Source organism: Myotis myotis, unplaced genomic scaffold (genome assembly GCF_014108235.1).
Source record: "Myotis myotis isolate mMyoMyo1 unplaced genomic scaffold, mMyoMyo1.p scaffold_m19_p_6, whole genome shotgun sequence".
Taxonomy (NCBI): Eukaryota; Metazoa; Chordata; class Mammalia; order Chiroptera; family Vespertilionidae; genus Myotis; species Myotis myotis.
The window spans coordinates 55,818,631-55,831,088 of NW_023416368.1; the positions used below are offsets into that span (position 1 = coordinate 55,818,631).

General features: G+C 35.4%; 1 protein-coding gene across 8 annotated transcripts in view; it reads left to right on the forward strand.

Annotated features, from left to right (window-relative positions):
- Positions 1-12,458, forward strand: part of DCLK2 (doublecortin like kinase 2) — a 140,475-nt gene that overhangs the window by 25,271 nt on the left and 102,746 nt on the right. For all 8 annotated transcript variants that reach the window (XR_004968352.1, XR_004968353.1, XM_036314367.1 and 5 more), the window contains exon 2: positions 1,367-1,701. Coding sequence is in view for 6 of the 8 variants with exons in the window: in XM_036314367.1 (XP_036170260.1) it covers positions 1,367-1,701 (335 nt within the window). In the remaining 2 variants the exon portion in view is untranslated. The remainder of the gene's footprint in view (positions 1-1,366; positions 1,702-12,458) is intronic.

Here is a 12,458-nt window from a genome sequence, read left to right on the forward strand (position 1 = left end):
ATAATTAAATATATTTATATTAATAGGTTTTCCTCAGGACTTCTTCAGTATTTTGGTTATTTTTGTTTTAAGCATTCACAGAATTTAAGGGTTGTATTCTATCATTATAATATTAAGAATGAGACTATACAGAATGGGTGAAAAAACAATGGCTTCTTTTTGAGTTAGAAGATATCTTAGAGAAATTCTTAGATTGTAACCCTTTTATTTTATGCCAAAAAGTTAAGATTAAAATAATTGGTGGCTTCTGAATCTCCCAAAAGAAAAATTATTTTTAAACATATAATTATGCTAGTTCAATCAAAATATATTATTTTTCAACATATAATTTTGGGCCCTAACCGGTTTGGCTCAGTGGATAGAGCTTCAGCCTGCAGACTGAAAGGTCCCAGGTTCGATTCCAGTCAACGGCATTTACCTTGGTTGCGGGCACATCCCCAGTAGGAGGTGTGCAAGAGGCAGCTGATCGATGTTTCTCATCGATGTTTCTAACTCTCTAGCCCTCTCTCTTCTTTCTGTAAAAAATCAACAAAACACATTTTAAAAAAACATATAATTTTGCAACTTTAATGAACATTTACTCAGTAAATCAATTGACATAGTATAGTTTTTATGTTTTTCTTAATAAAAATTGAGCAGAAGACTGTGTGTGATGAACACATCATTTTAACTACTTAATATCTTTCCCATTTAAATAGATATAAAAGGGGTATCTATTTAAACTAATTATTTTTAAATCTACATTCTTTAATTAAGGAAAAAATGCTGAGGTATACTTCTTTGAGCTTTCAAAACTCTTCTTGCTTTTTGTGGTGCTTCATTAATTGAGTAAATGATCCTGTAACTGAATATAATTTAGTCAGTTATGTGAAGTTGTGGTGATCATTCTTTGATTATGACTGAAATCTATAATTGGACGAAGGAAGAAAATAGTTTTATTTATATGACTATATTACTTTGTGATAGAATTATTTCTTCCAGCTGAAATTCTTTAAAAAATAAATTAGTTAGTAGACTTTGGAACTAAGGATACTTTAGAATTCATCTGTTGCAACAACTTCATGTTACAGACAATGATATTGAGACCCAGATTGCAGAGAAATTTTCTGGGAAGACACTTTGGATCAGTACAAAACCTGGATCTCTGTGGTTTCTTTGTCCAGTGATTTTCACTTTGTGATGCATGTTGTTCCCAATACCAACCTAGATGCTATTAAAAACAAAGGGAGGGTGGGGAGAGTGCCAGAGAAGGGCATGGATCCTTTCAGTGAACCTGCTCAGGTTAGGGGTTCGTTCAGTGGGTGTCCAGCATTTGTTCTTCCACGGTGGGGAAATCATGCTAATGAAACCGATGTTTGCTTTTTAGGTGAGAGTTACGTGTGTGCATCGAACGAACCATTTCGTAAAGTTGATTACACCAAAAACATTAATCCGAACTGGTCTGTGAACATCAAGGGTGGGACCGCCCGAGCCTTGGCTGCTCCCACCTCGGTGAAAAGTGAAGTGAAGGAAAGTAAAGATTTCATCAAACCCAAGCTAGTGACTGTGATTCGAAGCGGAGTGAAGCCTAGAAAAGCCGTGCGGATTCTTCTGAATAAGAAGACCGCTCATTCCTTTGAACAAGTCTTAACCGATATCACCGAAGCCATTAAACTAGACTCAGGAGTGGTCAAGAGGCTCTGCACCCTGGACGGAAAGCAGGTACGGTGATTCTTAGCCCCCAGCTCCCCATCTTACTTTTAAATTCTCCTTGTACTGTGGCAGTTACATGTTTGACAATATGAGCTTTGTATCTGCTAGATATTTTAGTAGAGTGTGTGTGTGTATGTGTGTGTGCGCCCGCGCGCGCACATGCTTGCATGTGTATGAATTAGCCTTTATCATGAAAGTTGTAAGCGGCTCACCTGTCTCTTTTACACAAATGTCTCAAAATTATATAGGGAGAAATCTATATGTCTTATGGTCACTGGAAGGGAAATGTAAACTTGTGAGGGAAAAGTGTACGTTGAAGAGGCTTCCTCCAGTAAGTGGGATGTTCTCCACTTAAGAATAAGAACACCTAATGACTAGTAGAGTCATTATGGGTTTGGGGAAGCCACAGAAGTAAAAATTAAAGATATTTAACATGTTTTTTTAGCAAAGCTTCTCCTCCCCACTCATGTATAATACGGAAAATGCATTTAAAGGAAAATATTTTCATGAGAATGTCCATATGAATTTCATAGGGAAGAATGGAGGTAATTAATCAGCATTTCTGAAAAAAAAAATACATAAATTACACAGGGAAATGCATGCCAAATTATGGTAACAATATACCAGGAACTCTAATGGGCTAAAAAAAAATTGGGCAAATTGCAACTACGCATGAATAGCAGTTACACAAATACTGAGTTTTGCCACAATCAGATTATCATTCCTAAAAAGAAACATGTGGTTTCTGAAGTGTATTTTCTCTAGTTTCAATATGGTTAAATTGTTTATATTTACATTGTATAAACATAGTTTCCAGTATTCACTTTGTTTCTTCATTTCATTTTGTTTCTTCTCTTGAAAAGAATTTATTTTGAAGTGTTTGGCTCATGTAGTGCCGAAAATGAATAATACTAAACACTGGAGCAGTGTCTTCTGGCAGGGGAAAATAGTTTTCTAAGACCAGATCTAGTTACTACGTTGCTTCCTGGATCATTAACAAAATTTTAAAAATAGGTTCTAAAAATTCCAGTAGAGTTTAATGAAGTTATGACTTGTCTTATTAATTAAATTAATGATTAAAAGGCAGCCTGCCCCAAGACAGGCTCAGATGACTGGGAATAGCCACTTTACAAGTTGATTTATTCTGCAAGTAAGTGACCACAAGGAAAAAGGGAGATTTGATAAGTCAAATAGCTAATTCTTGGTGGACGCGGGGGAAATATGAACTATAGAGACAGATATTTAAGGTGCCTAACAAAAGAAAAGAAAACCATAAGTATGCCAAATTAGAAAACCTAAGTGGCATATAAACAGTACATGCAGATGAGATTTTAAAAATTGAAACTTATTTGGAAATCTCCAAATGAATGTTTTTAGGGAAGTTTTAAGTGAAATAAAGAAGTAGAATGTCTAATTGAAATAGTAACCATTGAAATTTTAATAGTTATCTAAAAAAAATTTATCTTCAAAAAGACTCCAGACTAGAAATATTTATATGGAAAAATTTTGACTAAAGCACAAGCAATCCCGAATCATCAACATATTAAAGAGTAATACACTGCTATGAGTAGGATTTATGACAGGAATGAAAGGATGGCTTATTGTTAAGAAACCTGTTAATTCATGGGATCTAGAAGATAAAGTTATTGCACACATAATCCCAAAAAAGATATCACAAAAGCACTTGATAGAATACAAAATCTAAGTTCAATTAGGGATTTAGTAATAAAAATGGAGAATTCCCTAATAGACTAAAAAATCCTCTCTGAAACAAAAGGTCTGTGTAATTGGTATACAAATGAGATACTGGAAGTATTTCTGTGATAATCAGGTAAGGATGCCTGATAGCAGCAGTATTCAACATTCTTCTATACATTCTTCCTGATTTTTTATTTAAAGTTTAATTGCAATTTCAATAAGAATCTAAATGATTTTGGGGGAAGCAGGGGGAGGGACACATGACAAAGTGATTTTAAAAGTTAATCTGGAAAAATAGGCAGGAAAATTTTGGAAATAATGATTAATGGGCTCTCATGCTACCAGATATTAAATCACCATTCTCATACTACACCAAAAATAAATTCCAGGTGTTTTAAAAATATTGATGTCAAAATGAAACCAAAGAACTAAAGGAAAAGATGTCAATAGTTATGGTGACATGGGAAAGGATTTTCTAAGCATACACGTAGTGGGAAGATCACAAAGGAAAAGGTTGGTTAGACAACATAAAAATTAAAACTTTCTAGATGTTATAAGCAAGGGTTATATACTTTTACGTTAAATCATAATAGTTTAATATGAAAAAAACCTTAACACTGCAATGGCAAAATGAATCAAACACCAAACAGACAATTTGAAAAGGCAGAATTATAAATACTAAATATAAGAAAGCACAGTCTCACTAAATAAATATGCATGAAAACAATATGATTTTTTTATATTTAAAGTTGACATGTTTTTGAAAAAGAAAATGCCCATTATATTTCGATATGCAGTTAATTGGCATTCTCAATGAATGATGGAAGTGTAAATTTCATAATCTTTATGGAAAGCAGTTAGTTTTGTACTATACAAATGTCCTTTCCATTTGAACTAATAACTTATCCTAAATAACCTGAGATGCCAACAGAATTATGCATGAGAATTCATCCCAGCAATAAGATCAAAAAATTGAAAACAATTTAAAATCCCTAAAATAGAAAACAGTTAAATAATATTACCATAGCATTCATAGGAGTGGCCTTTAAAAATTGTTTGGGGGGCAATTTAAAGACATGGGGAAATGTTAAGTGAAAAAGGCAAGAAATAAACTCTGTAGTATGGTTTCAATTTTGTGTTAAGAAAGAAAAGTAGAGGAAAAATTAAAAAAAAAAAATTCAGAAGGAAACACAATCATAGTTTGCCATCAGAAACCTAGTACTTGCTGTTGTGATTTCTACTACTTCTTCCTCATGTCTGCTTAAAAGCAAAAACGCAAGCACTGAGAAAGAAAACAAAGACCAATTTCAGTCAGATTGTGGAAATTAAAACGTTGTGAGTTAATCCTTGAAATTTTGGCATGTGGTTATAAAATGTTACAAGCATCACTTTTGTCACTGTTTAGGTCTAAACATGATTTCCCATGTGCAAAGAGAAGATATATTTTTAAACTTTCAAATAAAATTTCTTTTGGAACAATTAGACTTTGGTTTTCATAGGCACAGTTTTGGATACTGTATTTTCGGAGTGCCAGGTATCCTTCAAAGCTATAGTCTTCTTGGCGTTGATTCAACATCTGTACTTTAGATAGACTTGCTATTTAAAACCTCATGTCTGTTGTGTGGTTCATATGTTATAAGGAGGACATTAAATCTTGCTTTGAAGTAGCATAAGAAATTTGTCTTATGTTTAAGATGAATGCATATCTTTAAATGGGCATTGTTTGTTCTGATTTTACTTTACAAATTGATTTTTTTTAGGGGGCATGTAAAACTATCTGCTTTCTGAAAATTCTCAAGAAAAGGACAGCTTTGCTTAGGTGAAGAGAGAGGAATGAGAAAAGAAGTAGGATCTGCTAATGAGTTGTTCCTGCACAAAATTTTAGGCCATCTATTTCAACTTTTTATGTTCTTTCCTACTCAGATTGGTCGTTTTCATCTTAAATTAATCTGATCTTCGACACAAGCGGAGATAAACAGTTTCTAGGCAGTTCATTATGCAGTCACCAATTCCATTCCTGATACCCATGATAGAGTTTTAAGGGGCCCTGGTTATCTTTTTTATGGGTTTAAAAGCTTTCCCGATTGAAGGGGCAATGAATGGTGTGGCATGTGCTAGCAGCATTTATGCTGGTAACACAATGTCCCTTGAGTCTTTTCTGTCAAAATGGATAATCACTTCTTCCTAGTGGTATTGACTCAATTTACAAGACCTGACGTGGTTAGTACAACTAACTCACGTATTCTGTGTCTCTTGTAAAATCACTTCAAATAAAATCAAATGTTAGGATTTATCCATTTTAACTCTTGGGTTTGCTTTCGTGTAGAGCAGTGGCTCTGCCCTGGGTATGTTTGTGCTCTATGGGACAGTTAGTGGAGTTTGGAGTCATGTTTTGATGCCACAACTGGGGATGAGGATTCTACTGGCATGTAGTGGCTAGAGGCCAGGATGCTGCTATCTACAGTATCCTACAGTACACAGGACAGACAGACAACAGACACAACATAATTCTCAGGAGTCCAAAATGTAAATGGTGCTGAGATTCAGAAAACCAGGTGTAAAGTAAATGAAGTGATTCAAAAGGAGATGATACTTGTTTGATTGTTAACTTTATCAACGAGGCCACGTGCTAAACTTTATTTCAGTACTTAGAGATTTCCCCATAGTCTGTCTGTGCACTTTTTATCTCATTGAGGCAGGTGTGTTGGAATGCCATGGTTTATGGTCTTTGTTATCCTGGATTTCCATTTATTTGTCTTTGTTGTGTAGGGCTGACATGTAGTTGGGGAGTACAGCTTCACAGGCAATTAAAGACTGTTTCACATGTATTTAAAGAAAGTCTAAGAAATGATGATTTTTTATGGAGTTTTAAATATTTAATACTTAAAGTGATGTGATGAGCATCAATTTTTAAAGAAATACACAACCTATGCATTTATATATGGGGTGACTAGAAAAAAGGGTCTATAAATAGAAGTCATGACTATTCTCTTCAATAACTTTTTAAACTTGCAATTAATTTAGATTAAATGCTTTACTTTTGTTTTCTTTTTACAAATGGAACCTTGAACTTTCACATTAAAGGCATTATATAGGACAACAAGGTTTACTTTTTTAAATTTCAAAAGTCAGGGTGAGTTTCTTATAATAAACTGCAGCAGGGGAGTTCTTTTTAAAAATGTCTTTATTCTGTTAAGGGACTGAAAGGTCCAAATATAGCTTTTGTCCACATGTGTAAAAAATTCTAACTTTTAGCTTTCCCAGAAACAGCAGAGTTTTAACATAAAAGAAACATATTTAGTGGAATTTTGGAACAAGTTGATTCTTGTCATGGGCAGAGGCAAAACAGACTCAGAAATTGCTAGCAGTTGATGCTTTGGGGGTAAAACACTTCCAGACTTTGGGACCACTGCCAGCCTTCGGATGCCCACGTGCAGTGGGTTCTCCTTGGGGATCATGGAGTGCCTCCATCTTACCAGTCATCTTACGGTCTATGAGGGTTTCCGTCCTCACTTTTCAAAAAGTTTGTTTCATGGGTAGCATGATATATATTTATTTTGTACCTGACTAACTTTTCTGGCACCAGTTTCTAGTAAAGGTTCATTTCTTTGTAATGACCCAACCATTCTTATTTAAAGCAATCTCTTCTCAAAAATTGCTACGTAGAAATCAAATGATTGAGATCTATTTATAAATATTTTCTACAATTCCTTTAATCCTGATATAATATTCCCTTGAAGTAGATGAGGACAGAGCTTGATTTTTAGTCCTCATGTTGCTCCCAATGCATGGATTTTATTTTATGTTTTTGGATAGTAGAAATTCAGACAACTGTGTTTTGTCTGACTAGATACCTTCATACCTCTGAAGCGTGGTTCACCCTATCTATCTCAAGTAATGGAAAATTATCTCAATCAGGAATCAACAGACTACAGAGGAACTATAGTGGGATTCACCCCCCCCCCCCCCCCCAATATAGCAGTTAAGTGCAGGTAAAAGAAAGGCAGAAAACATTCACTTTGTTCTTTGATCCCTGATCCAAGCAGGAAAGGTCGGGGGAGGCTTAATCTTTGTTTTTAATTTAATGAACACCTACCTCTTTTCAAAGAGTGGGAAGAAAGAAGGAAGAACTTTGTCGAAGTAAAGTTTGTGTTTTGCCATTCTGGGATCCATTGTATAAGCAGTTTCCCCAAACCTTTAACAATATATTTTCCCTTTTAATGGGAAACTGGAGGCAAACACAAAAATCCTGTTTATAATTACTGCAGTTGAAAAATAGCAGAATAGATGTTTAAGGTGTCGGTGAGATAAAAATGACATCACTGTGAACTCTGGTTTCCTTATTTATTCTTTTGGTGTCTAAGCTGGTGGAACGTATGGAGCGTAAAGATTGTGTTAAATTCATTTCATTTTCGTTATAAATGTATTTTTCAGTGGTTATAATAATTATTATTAAAATATATATTTTGTTACATATGAATTTTACAATGCTTAGAATAATAGCTAGCAGCCTAATTAGCTAATAGATAAAACGCTAGTAGCTTCCTATGTTAGGCATTTTGATAATGATTTCTATTACCTGTCTCCACTCATCCTCACAATCACCTTGAGAGCTAGGTGTTCTAATTCCTATTTTACATTGGGGAAATTGAAACAGAGAAATCAAGTAACCTGTTCAAAATCACACTGCTGGGGGAGCTGGATTCACACTGAGGAAGTGTGATTCCAGGCCTCCCCCCGTTCCCCAACCACCACTCTTCACAGCTGCGCTCAAAGCCCTCTGTAGACAGGCTTTGTGAAGGTCATCAGTGATAATGGGGACAGGAAAAATAACTAATAAGATAATTGGATTATTTTATTTCAAAAACATTTTTTTAGGCCTTAGAGTGATGCAGTTTTATCTGGGGGTTATCTAAATATGGTAAGATTATTCTTTGTGTAGGATCTGAAACATGAAAAAAATAGGTAAAGGAATGATTATATACTTGACTAAAAAATAACTGTTAGAGTTATTTCAAAGATTTAATTTTTAAAAATTAAAGACTATGACATCGCAGAAAGTTTAGAAAATACAGGAAGAAATACACAGTCTTACCATTTTACTACTTTTTATAACTATCTATTTTCATAAACATGTTTTCTTTTTTCTAAAGAGACAACTATGCAAGTAAAATCAGTGCATTTCTACTGGAAACAATTTAAACAATTCAGAGAAATGCAAAAAGTGAAAAGTTTCTTTTCACATCTGCTCTTCTTTCCAAACCTCATTCTTCTCCTTAAAGGGAATCACCAATAACAGTTTTGTAAATGCAATTTAAATATATACTGAGTGGCCAGATTATTATGATTACCTGACATTTGTAGGCAAATTAGCTATAATTTCGCGCTGAAGTTGCTAGAGGGCCAGACCATTATAAATAGGGAAGCAGGTTGTTTACCACGACAGAAGTGATTTTTTTTCTGAAGATAGGGGTAAACAACGCGATTTAACAGCCTTTGTACATGGGATGGAGATATATATGCCAGATTATTATGACCACCCCATTAGTACTTCGTTGGGCCACCTTTTTGCCTTCGATACTGCGGTGATTCTTCTTGGCATTGACTCCACAAGATGTTGAAAGGTAATGCAAGGAATCTGACACCATGCCTGATGAATAGCACTGTCCAGTTCTGTGAGATTTAATAGTTGTGGAACCAGCTTCCTGATGGCTCTTTTAACTTCATCCCACAAATGCTCAATTGGATTGAGATCTGGTGATTGTGGGGGCCACCTAAGGAAGGTAAAGTCTCCCTCGTGTTCTTGAAACCACTCCTGCACAATATGAGCACTGTGGCATGGTGCATCGTCTTGTTGGAAGAAGTCATCTCCATTGGGATACACCATCAACATGATAAGGTGAACTTGATCAGCAACGATACTTAGGTATGTTGTGCTATTCAGACATTGTTCCACACGAATTAAAGGGAAATCATGTCAGGAAAACATGCCCCAAACCATAACACTGCCCCCACCAGCTTGAAGGGTTGTACTCATGCATGTAGGGTGCAGGCTTTCATGCTGTTTCCGCCAAATTCTCACTCTCCCATCTGCATGATGCAACTGGAAACTTGATTCATCGGACCACACGACTTTTCTCCAATGCTTGGCTATCTAATCCTTGTGTTCCTGTGCGAATTGTAGACGTTTTATCTTGGTAACTGCAGACAGCAAAGATGTTCTAACAGGCCTTTGGCTTCCATATCCCATATGATGCAGTGTACGGCTAATTTGCCTACAAACATCAGGTGGTTATAATAATCTGGCCACTCTGTGTGTGTGTGTGTGTCTATCCCACGTTCAAAGGCTGTTAAATCGCATTGTTTACCCATATCTTCAGAAAAAAATCACTTCTGTCTTGGTAAACAACCTGCTTCCCTATTTGTAATGGTCTGGCCCTCTAGCAATTTCAGCGTGAAATTATAGCTAATTTGCCTACAAACGTCAGGTGGTCATCATAATCTGGCCACTCAGTGTATATGTAGACATAGTTTCTATATAATGTGGCTTTTCTGTGCAATCCTGTGTCTTGTTTTCCCCATTAATCATATTATTCCATGTTACGTAATCTTCATATTTCATACTTACGTGACTGAATGCTATTCCATTGGCTAGAAGCATCCTAATTTATTTAACCTATTGCTTGACATTTGGGTTTCTGGTTTTTCTTTCTTTTAGTCTCTAGTCATTTTTTTGCCTATAGATTTCAACATGCCTTGGATCATTTCCTTAGGATAGATTCCTAAAGGTTAATTACTAGAAGAGACTCTTAAGTATTTGGGGGCTTGAGAGATATTATCAGAGCTGTAGACAAAAAGTTGTCCTCATTGGCAACACCACGGCCAGGTGCCCTAGAATTCCCATAGCTGGGAGAGACTGGTAAGGGTTAGTTGTGACAGATAGGCACATTTGTTGTGTGGAAAATACACATTCTGTGAAATTGAAACCCACCTGCATGTATTCCTCTTATCACTTCTACCTTTGCTACTTTCTGTTCTAGAAAATAGTTTGATAAGAAAAGCCAGTTAACCTGTGTACCAGTTTTATGCCAGAGGCTGGTGCTTGGGACTAGTCTTGAAAATGTTAAGCTCAGTAGGGAGAACAAAAAGGAAACTTTTAAAGCAAATAGCCCACGTTATGAAACTATGTGGCCTTAATTGTGAACTAAGAAACCTAATGCTTCAGTTAATGTTTGCTTTCTAACCTTTGTCGAGGCCCAAAATCCCATGATATTTAGTAAATTCAGGTAACATTTGTTTTGTAATATTTTGAGTCAAGATTACTTGAAATGGATACTTTGTAAAGTTAATTGATGGCTTTTGGTGGGTCACCACTAAATTTTAGATTTGTTTTGTTGTTTTTGTAAAATATCATGAATGTCTGCTAATCCCAATTTCTACCACTATGTGCAGTATATGATGTTACTTTACAAGTTTTATTGGACTTCATGAAAGGGTCACTTACTCATCATGCTTCATGGTAATAACAAGGACAGGTGCAAAGTCAGCATAGTATTATATATACAAATGCTGTAGGAAATTATTTAGTCCAGCTTGCTAATTTTATAGAACCAGTTGAAATCTGTGCTGCTTCTCTTGCAAGTAAAGCCTGACTCAAAATCTTGTGTACAGTCAGCTTGTTTGTAGATCACAGTGCAAATTTAATGACCTCTGCCTTGGCCTGTTTTTACTGTTGCTTTTAGTTGGGGGGAAGCGTTCATTTTCAGCTTTGTAGTCATTGACTTCTTTAGAGCAAAAGTTAAGCTTAACCGTGGTCCTCCACCCTCTTAGGGTGCTGCCTCATAGAGAAGGAGTTAATTGAATCTAAACTGAAAATTCCTTGGGGGGCGGGGGGAGAAGTAGTGCTAGAGTCTGTGTTGGTTTCTTCAGTAACCCTGCGCAATTTTCCAGATTTGAAAATTAACCTCTTGCAGGTTTTTGTTTGTGGGTTTTTTTTTTTTTTTTTTTTTTTTTTTTTAAGTAAGGAAGAACACCACACTTCAAACAGTGAAATGAGCCTCCACGAATGTTCTCGCTATATTTTTAGGACTTTTTAATTGTAGTGTGATGCAGCTGCCAGACTCTGAGCACAGAGTGTTGGAAGACTCTGTAGTCATTAGAGGTTCGCCTCCACAGAAGTTTAATTCTCTGAGCTGGGCGGCTGTTAGAAATGAAGCAACACTTACCCAAAAGGAACATTCTGTTTTTTGGGGTGTTTTTTTTTTCCTTATGTACTCCAGACTCTCCCTAAGACTTGAAATAGTGAAAGTTTTATTTAAAAAATGTTTTTGTAATGATGTATGGCAAGCTTCTCTAAATGTGAGCATAAAGACCTTTGATTGTATTTGAAAATATTGCTCTCCCCACATGCTAAGTCATGAAAATGCCATTGTAAGTATGAGTTATGAGAGATTTTTAAATACCTGTGTATTGGTACATATTAAAACTGACATTAGTTACATGGTTGTGTTTCTGAAGGATTAAGTTTATTAAACACCTAATCTTTAGGATCACTTATGGGATATATTTTCAGGGGTAAAAGATTACGGCTGACACATGCCATTGTGAAACTGCAAATTAAACAGTTTTCTTTTTATAAATAAACCAGAGGTTGTGTAAATGGAAACTTGTAAAAGCCCAGTTAGGTAACTGAATCCAAATTTTAACATTTTATGTCTTTTCACTTAATCTAGTAGTCCAGATTTTTATATGTAGATAAAAAGTGTAGAAGTCTTAAACTTTTTTGGAAGTTTTAAAACTGGTTTTCACTTCCAGAGTGTTCCTGCTAAAGCAGTACCAATGTTTAAGTCAGTTCTTGAGAACTTGCAGGAGAAAAGAGAGTTTTGGCCAATGTTATTTGTGCCCTGAGGAACTGACCATAGGCACTGGAGTCAGAAAATACAAATCTAAATTTGATTTAAATATATTCATTTCACCACCGCATTATAGTGTTGGAGGAGGCAAGATTCGTGCTTATGCATTGAGGAAAGTCATTAAAGATTTTTAATGATGGGAAAGAGCATCTGTAG